Raw genomic sequence first — 9003 nt, forward strand, 5'->3', positions numbered from 1 at the left:
TTACAAGGTAGCAGGGAAGTAAGGGGAAAGGGTACAGGAATGTCTCATAAGAACCTTTAAAACACTTCAGAAACTGGTAAGTAATTAACATTACTAATAACTATCGGAGTAAACAAGGGGTACAAGGTTTACAAATGGGATAAGAATATTAACTGTACCTAACTAAACACAGTATTTTATCCTGGGTGGATTTCTTGAGAGATTTTATTCATGACATGTGCCTGCAAGGATGCGGCACCTCTCTGAGCTGGGGGAGAGGCCAGGGCTGCACAGGGGGGATGTTGTTGGCAGCTCCATGAGGACGCTCTGGGACGCTGCCCTGGGGTGTCCAGCGCAGTGGGGATGGATCAGCCCCTGCTCTGCTGCTCCTTCCCGTCTCCCCCAGGGACCTTGCAGAGCCCCAGCCATGCTGTTTGCCCCCAGCCTGCCCACAGCCACCCTGGGGCTGCTCACGGGGGTTTTCTGTGCTGAGCTTTGGCCTGGCCGTGTTCTTGAGAGAGCCTGGGCAAGGAGCCTGGAGCCCCCAGGCCCTGCCCTGAGGCGTCAGCGCTGCCCCAGCAGTGCCCATGGCCTGTCCCTGCTGCAGCCCCGGCACTGCCACCCCCAGGGCTGTGCCCGGCCCCGAGAGCACTCAGGCCCTGCAGCAACACCAGGGCCAGGAGGGCAGCGGGGCAGTGGCACGGGAGCAGCACTGGCAACACCAAGTGCTGCTGCTCCTGGGCACAGCTGCTGTGCCAGCACTGATCTGCCCCCAGCTCTGCACACAGACACTGCTGCTGCAGCTCCAGAGAAGGGAACAAAAGGGGCATCTCTGGAGAAAACTTTGCTGGGAGATCCTTTAATTCTTTTAAAGCCACAAAGAGAACAGCTCCTCATTGACACTGTGCCCACAGGGAAAGTGGGGAGAATCCAAATGAGAAATGGCACAAAAAATTACATTTTATTTTGGACAATTTACAATAATAAAACAAAGAAAAAAACCTCCAAGACGAAATCAACACAAAGTATCAAAGATGACTTTTATTACAAATGATTTGCCGAAACTGGCCAGCAGTTCAATGTTTCTGAAACCACCCAGTCATCAGTGTCCACACTGCAGCCTTGAGCTCCTGGTTCCTCAGGCTGTAGATGAGGGGGTTCAGGACTGGAGGCACCACTGAGTACAGAACTGACAGTGCCAGATCCAGGGATGGGGATGAGATGGAGGGGGGCTTCAGGTGAGCAACTATGATAGTGATGAAGAACAGGAAGACCACAGCCAGGTGAGGGAGGCAGGTGGAAAAGGCTTTGTACCTTCCCTGCTCAGAGGGGATCCTCAGCACAGCCCTGAAGATCTGCACATAGGAGAAAACAATGAACACAAAACAGCCAAGTCCTAAACCAATAGTAACTATAATGAGCCCAAGTTCCCTGAGGTTTGAGTGTAAACAGGAGAGTTTGAGGATGTGTGGGATTTCACAGAAGAACTGGCCCAGGGCATTGCCATGGCACAGGGGTAGGGAAAATGTATTGGCTGTGTGCATGAGAGCATTGAGAAAGGCACTGGCCCAGGCAGCTGCTGCCATGTGGGCACAAGCTCTGCTGCCCAGGAGGGTCTCGTAGTGCAGGGGTTTGCAGATGGACACATAGCGGTCGTAGCACATGATGGTCAGGAGGGAAAGCTCTGCTCCAAGGAAGAAGAGAAGGAAAAAGAGCTGTGCAGCACATCCTGTGTAGGAGATGTGTCTGGTGTCCCAGAGGGAATTGTGCATGGCTTTGGGCACAGTGGTGCAGATGGAGCCCAGGTCAGTGAGGGCCAGGTTGAGCAGGAAGAAGAACATGGGGCTGTGCAGGTGGTGGCTGCAGGCTACGGCGCTGATGATGAGGCCATTGCCCAGGAGGGCAGCCAGGGAGATGCCCAGGAAGAGGCAGAAGTGCAGGAGCTGCAGCTGCCGCGTGTCTGCCAATGCCAGCAGGAGGAAGTGGCTGATGGAGCTGCTGTTGGACATTTCTTCACTCTGGCCATGGAGTACTGTTGAAAGAGGAGAAAGTGACAAGTCAGGAGAGACTTTGCTGAGCAATGTCCATGTCCCTTCTCCCAGCCCTGCTCCAATTTTCCTTTTCTCAGAGCCCTTCCTTCAGCCCCGTGCCTGGAGCTCTGCTGGGATCTGGCCCCATTGCTGTGATGAGCAGGGGCTCTGCCCATGGACATTGAGGAGTCAGCTCTGCTCTGCAGCAGTGGGGTCATGGGAACGGGGTCAGGGGCCAGTCCTGGGGTTGGACTGCATCAGCCCAAACTGCTCCTGAGGCAGAGGAGCCTGGCTGCATCTCCTGTCCCAGGGCTCAGGAATGGTGATGGCAAAAGGCAGTTTGAGAGGGTTTCCTGCTGTGCCCAGAGAGATCAGAGAGAAATGTGCAATGCAGGAGCATTGGCTGTAACTCAGTGGAGGGTCAGGGGAGCTGCTCTGTCACTCCATCTGTCCCCAGCTGCCCTTTCTGAGATCGAAGGCAGGCACTGTGTTTCCCTGGAAATCCTGACACAGCTGAGAGCAGAGCAGAACAAACTGGTTCAGCCTTTCTCAGAGTCTCAGCCCCACTCCTGGCCAAGGACACTCCTGTCCTCAGTGTCCCCTGGAGACAGCTCACAGCTTGGGTGGCATCCCAAGGACACACCAAGGGTCCTGTCCATGGCACTGCTGGAGGAGAGTCGGGTCATTCCCAGCCTCCCAGCCTGCCCTGCCCAGAGCTCCTGGGGCAGAGGGAGCTGGGACATCCCATTGCTGTGCCCAGCCTGCACAGGAGGAGCCCAAGGGCTGGGCCTGCCCTGCAGCTGGAGCTGCCATTCCCAGAGAGCTGTCAGCAATGCCATGAGCACCTGGGCAAGGCAAGGAGAGAGAGCCAGGCCCTGAGGAAAAGCCTTTCCTTGCCCAGCCCTGCCCAGCCCCTGCCAGGCAGCACCAGTGCAGGACAATCACCCTCAGGCATTTGCATTGAGACATTTGCATTGAGACATGTGTCTTGGCATGGGGATCTGTAAAAGAGTAATCATGGAATAGTTAGGTTGGGAGAAGACTTTAAATATCCCAGCACAGCTTGGTGGCACTTTCCCCCCACTGCCTGCCCAGGGCTCTGCTGCCTGGAGCTGTCCCTGCCAGCAGCTGCTGCCCTGTGCCCAGGGCTGGGCCCTGCCAGCACTGCCCCAGCCCAGCCCAGCCCTGGGGGCTCAGCTCTGCCCTGCAGAGCCCTCCCAGCTCAGGGCACTGCCCAGGGGCAGCTCTGGCTCTGCAGGCTCTGATGGCAATGGCAGAGCAACCCTGAGGAGGCTGGAAAAGGACACTGATGCTGCCTGTGAGGGACCCTGTGCTGATTTCTGTCAGTGCCTGGTTAAGATTTGAGAATTTATTTTTTTTAATTTATCACAACCTGTCACAAGATGTTGAATAGAGAAATGAAATGAGAGCTGAATATCAATGTGCAATTTCCCATCCAGGCAACCCAGAGCACTAGATTAAAAAAGCACAAACTTCTCTTTTATGCAGCCCCTGTATAATTTACTTGGTGTAGTCCATGGGCAGAATGGCTGAAAGCACATTAGCAATCTCCTGTGAACCTACTGATCACTAAAAGTGTCTCAGGGACTTGTCAAAATTTGTATTACCTTTATAATTCAGAATACCTTTAATATTTTAAAATTAAGAAATAAAAAGAAACAATAATAATAAATTATTATAAAATAATTTAATATTTATCCTCCTCCTCCCTGCCATTCTGAAATAGTAGGAAACTGAATACAAAGTCTTAGGAAATTTCCTCATTTTTATCAAAATCCTTGCCTTGGAAATATTCCATGACTGATCAGAAACACTCAGCATATCAGAGCTTCAGGAGCATTCACCTCCCCTCCACCAGAAATACTCAGAGATGTACTCACAGAGTCTGTAGGCACTGGGGTGTTCCAGCTTGAGGAGATGCCTCCAGGAGCTGCAGCTGCATTGTCCTGCAGCCAGAGGCTTCCTGTGCCAAGGGCTGGCAGGGATTCTGCCCCAGGCACTTCTCAGCACCTTCCCAGCCCTGACTGATTGAAGCTCTCTGTGCCTCTGGGCTGTGCCCAGGGTGGCTGCAGGCAGTGCCCCAGCCCTGCTGGGCTGGCAGAAGAGCTGCTCAGCAAGAGAAATGTGCTTTTGAAGCTCTTCTTGGTTTCCAGGAGCTGCCTCTGTGCCAGGAGCCCGGCCCAGCTCAGCAGCACAGACACAGCAGCAGGACTTTAATGAGCCTCTTGGGGCTTTGTGCTGAGGCCCTGAACATCAGTCCCTGACAGGGAGGGGAAGAAAGCTCTCAAGAACTCCAAGTCAGAATCCAACTCCAAAGTTTCTTTTCCTTTTAATGGGTCCCACTGAGGCACATGACTGAGAAAGTGTCCCCAGGCCCCAGGCAGAGCAGAGAACTGGAGGCACTGATGACAGCTGGGGACAAAGAGAAGCCAAGGCTTGGTGCCCTGGGCCACAGCAGCCAATGCTGTGCCAGCAAGGGCTGTGAGGAGACACCTTGTCCTGAGGCCCTGGGGCCTCCTGGCACAGCCCCAGCAAGGCTGGCCACTGTCACCCCCTTGGCCTGCCCTCAGCATCCCCCCTAGCCCACATGCCAGTGGCCTCAGGGATCTGCTGGAAGGAGTCCCTGGGGAGCCTTGCTCAGGAATGGCCCTGGGGGCTCCTTCATGCTCCCAGGGACTGCAGCTTTTTCAAAGGACTTTGGCTTTTGCCTTGGAGTCTCTGAGAGCTTTGTGCAATCCTGGCCTCCAATTATCTGCTGTAATTAGTCCCTTGAGAGGCTTTGTCAGTAACAACACTCAGTGGGGCTCATTAATACTTTAAGGCACTTCAGGTTCTTAAGGCACTTTCCTTTTTCCTTCCCACCCTGAGTCTCTGAGAAGTTTGTGCAATCATGGCCCCAATTATCTGCTTTAACGAGTCCCTTGGGAGCTTTGCATTGACACTCAGTGGGGCTCATCAATCCTTTGAGATACTCAGGGCTTTTTCAGCTACTTTGGATTTTCCTTTTCACACTGAGTCTCTGGGAGGTTTTTGTGCAATCCTGGTCTCCAGTTCTCTCCTCCAAGGAGTCCATGAGGAGCCTGTGTTGGGGATGGACCTCAGTGGCACCCATTAATGCTTGGAGACACTTTGGGTTTTTCCTCTGACCTTGACTCTTGGAAAGGTTTGTGCAATCTCCTCTCAGGCCCTGAGGTTCAAGGGCTCAGCTCCAAATGCACCACGGGGCTCATTAGGATCAAGCAAATCCTAACAAACCATGGCTGTGCCTTGATTTCCCTCTGGTCTGGTGCAGTTCTCAGGAAAGTTTCCTACAATACTTATGGAGAAATACTTCAAAGAGCTTCTAAGAAATACGTATTCCTATTTTAAAAGGTGTATTTTATTAATGATCTCTTTAGAGCAGAGATGATTGCAGCACTCAGTGATGGATATTGATCCAGGGTCTCTCCTAAGGAGGTCTGGCCAGGTCAGAGAAGCTGTGCCTTGAGGTCTGACCCAGTGGGGACAACCTTGCTCCACATTCCCCAGCCCCATCCTGTCTCTCCTCACTCTCCTGGGACCTGCTTTGCTCACAGAACTGGCTGCACTCAGGCAAAGAGGGGTTTTCCTTCTTTGATTTTAGCAATCTAAAACTGCTGAGTTTCCCCATGGAAAACAGACACCCTCCTCAAGTGTGTGCCAAGCCCAAGGTGCCACCAAGGAGGTTCCCCTTCCCCAAGGCAGAACCACACAAGGAATGTTTCAGACACACAGGGAGTTCTACAATAAACACAACCCCAGAGGTGGCTGAAGGCAGAATTAGAGCAGCTGCTGAAGGACAGACAAGCTTTGAACTCCTTGCAGCTGAAAGCACCAAGTGGGTTGTTGGGAGGTGTATGAGTGAGGCAAGAGTGAGGGAAGGGAAATGCAGAGAGCCCTGGAAGTGTTTCTGTGCAGACAGGCTGCTGCAAGGGCAGCGTTGGACTTCTCTGGGGGGAACTGTGATGGAGGTTGGGGCAGAGTGACCTTCCCAGTGACCTCGAGATGTCACACAGCCACCAGGGATGTCACAGCCCACTCAGTTGTGTCACACAACCTGCTCTGGGAAGTCACACCACCTTTCTGTGATGTCACATCTCTTCCTATATGCCACAAAACCACCTTGTGATGTCACATAGCCTCCTGTGATATCACACAGCCACATTTGATGTCACAGCTCACTCTGTGATGTCACAGTCAGCACTGTGATGTCATACAACCTGTCCTGAGATGTCACATGGCTCTTCTATGATGTCACTGCCCTCTTTAGGATTTCATATCACAACCATGTGGTGTCACAGTCTGCTCAGTGATGTCACAACCCTCTCTGTGATATTCTCTATCTAACCTCTGGTGTCACAATCCTCTCTGTGATGTCACAACCCACTAAGTGATATCACCCAGGCCACACTGTGATGTCATGCAGCCACACTACAATGTCACAACCTGCACTGTGATGTCACAGATCTCCTCTATGATACCGTAGCTGCTCAGTGACCTCACACAACAAACTCTGTGATGTCACAGCCCCATCTGTGACCTCACACAACCCACTCGGAGCTGTCACACAGCCCCTTTCTGACATCACAGCTGCTCTGGGGCTCCAGGACACAGCCACAGAGGTGCTGCTGTGACACAGCCCCCTCTGGCACATCCCACAGCCCCTGCCAGTGCTGAGCCCCTGGCAGCTGTGTCTGGGCCTGCTCTCTGTGTCCCTGAGCTGCCCTGGCAGGGCCCCAGCCCTGCTGGGCTGTGCTCAGGAGCTGCTCCTGGCCAGAGCTGTCTCTCTGCAGCGCTGCCCTTGCCAGGAGCTGCCTCTGGGCCAGGAGCCCGGCCCAGCTCAGCAGCACAGACACAGCACCAGCACTTTCATCACCCTCTCAGGCCTTTGGGGCTCTTGGCATCACACTCAGTCCCTCAGAGTGTGCTCCAGAAACTCCTCAAGAGCTCCAAGTCAGTTGGAAACATTGAAGTTTCTTGTAGTTGAAATGAGAGACACGAGTGAGAAAGCGTCCCCAGGTTCCAGGCAGAGCAGAAGACTGGAGGCCCTGATGGCAGCTGGGGACAAGCAAGGGAAAGGTGTCTGTGGTGCTGAGCAAAGCTGGATGTGTTTCAGGAATGGCAAGGGCCAAGGGCTGAGCCCCAGCCCCTGGCAAGGCAGATGCTGTCCCTCCCTCATTGCTCAGGGCTCTTCCCGGGCCACTGGCATGTGGGGATGTGCAATGCCAAGGGCAGCACCATGGGGCGGCCCCTGCCAGGCTGCTGAGCAGGGACAAGGAGGCAATGAGGCCCCAGGGCTGCCAGGGTCACTTGTCCCCTGCTGGCCTCAGGCCCAGGGCCAGCAGCCATGGCCAAAGGGCTGCACAAGTTGCCTCTGGCAGGACCTTGCAGCTGCACAGCCCAGGGCCCTCAACCTCTACCTACTGCTTATGTGATGAGGCCTCCAAATCTCATCCTGGGAGATTTTTGGTCACTCTCCATGGTCTGTGAAAATGGAAACAGTGGTGAAAGTTATTTTCTACCAAATCTTGCATTTTCAGGGATCAATCTAATTAAGCTGAAGAAGAATGGATTTAGATTTGTTAGAAGAAGGAAATATTTTACAATCAGAGTGGCACAAAACTGCGGCTGTTTTTCCAGAGAAATGGATGCCTCATCCCAGAAATGCTCCCAGAGCAGGAGCTCTGTGCAACCTGACACAGTGAAAGCCCCTCCTCTCCCCAAGGATGGAATTGCTGTTGTGTGGGTTCTCTGATGTGCTGGGTGCCCTCACAACCCTCCTGGCCAGAATGTCTGCTGAGGGCCAGCCAGGCTGCTGCAGTGGCACTGACCTCACATCCATCACCATTGCAGCCATGTCCCCTGGGCCTGGCTCTCCCCTTTCCTCTGCCCCTGCCTTGTCTCTGCTGCCATGAAGAGTTGTTTCATTATTATCTTGTCCCCAAGGTGCTGGGGCCAATTGCTTCCCAGTCAGGCTCTTGGAGCAGCAGTGGCTTTTCAGAGCCCAGCCAGAAATGAGCCCTGAAGCAGCAGCTCTGCAGTGCTGGCCACCAGGCCGGGGTGCCAAGGGAGCCTTCTGGCCATGGCCTGGAAGCAGCTGCTGCTGCCAAGGTGCCTTTGGTGCCTCAGGCTGTCCCTGGCACAGCTCCCAGCACGGCACTCTGCACTTGTGCCCGAGCCCTTCCCTGGGTTGGGGCTGGCCTGGGGCTTTTCCTGCAGCAGGATCTGCCCTGGCCATGGCACAGGAAAGGCAGTTCCTGCTGGAGCAGGAGGCTGTGCCTGGAATGGGCTCAAACAACTCCAGCAAAGCCCTGTTCACCTCAAAATTGCTCCCTAGAGCACTGTAGTCTAATGATTGTTATAGCTCCTATACTGTGGAGTAAATAACTCTTTTTCTTTATTTACTCTGTGGTGTAAATAAATCTGTCTAATCTTGCGAGAATCAGTCACAGTGGCATTTGTATAAATATATCTGATATTCCATTGTTAATCCTGTGGGGAAAATTGCATTACGGTTCAATTCCACCTGTCCAGTCTTTACACATAAGCCTTTGACAAACTCTGGGGCTGGGACTGGATCCAGCTGCTCCCAGTCTCCTCTCTTAGAAAGAATTTAAAAGTCTAGGAAGCTTGGAGGGGTTTGAGGATCCGTGGTGGCTGTTGGGTGTCATTTCTCCACCTCATGACTCAGCAGGAGTTTCTCCAATAAAGAAATAAAGCTTTTGCCTGAAGCTCCCACTCTGCCCGTGACAGGAAGCCCTGGGAGTGTCTGTGACATCCCGGCTCTTTGGCAGCCTGGGGACTCCTGGGATGTCACCGTGGAGCCCCCGGTAGTGCCTGTGACAGAGCGGTGCCTTTGCAGCCCAAGGAACCCTGGGATGTCACCATGGAATTGCTGGGACTGCATCTGAGCACACGGCCCTTCAGCATCTCCAGAAACACCTGGGAGGTTTCC

At 53.5% G+C, this 9003-nt stretch overlaps 1 protein-coding gene across 1 annotated transcript; it reads right to left on the bottom strand.

Moving 5' to 3' along the window:
- Positions 1–1033: 1033 nt before the first annotated feature.
- On the bottom strand, positions 1034–4729 carry LOC147646650 (olfactory receptor 14C36-like). Its single transcript, XM_086873224.1, has 2 exons — positions 3911–4729; positions 1034–2011 (listed from the first exon to the last, which is right to left on the bottom strand). Exon 2 carries the CDS (start codon positions 1986–1988, stop codon positions 1056–1058), a length of 933 nt encoding a protein of 310 aa, XP_086729350.1. The 5' UTR covers positions 1989–2011; positions 3911–4729; the 3' UTR covers positions 1034–1055.
- Between the last annotated feature and the right edge of the window lie 4274 nt (positions 4730–9003).

Source organism: Cyanistes caeruleus, unplaced genomic scaffold (genome assembly GCF_971803275.1).
Source record: "Cyanistes caeruleus unplaced genomic scaffold, bCyaCae1.hap1.1 HAP1_SCAFFOLD_89, whole genome shotgun sequence".
In the NCBI taxonomy this organism is placed as follows: domain Eukaryota; kingdom Metazoa; phylum Chordata; class Aves; order Passeriformes; family Paridae; genus Cyanistes; species Cyanistes caeruleus.

Excerpts from the sequence above, each read along its gene's own strand:
- LOC147646650 (XM_086873224.1), bottom strand. The coding sequence starts at position 1,988 with ATGTCCAACAGCAGCTCCATCAGCCACTTCCTCCTGCTGGCATTGGCA.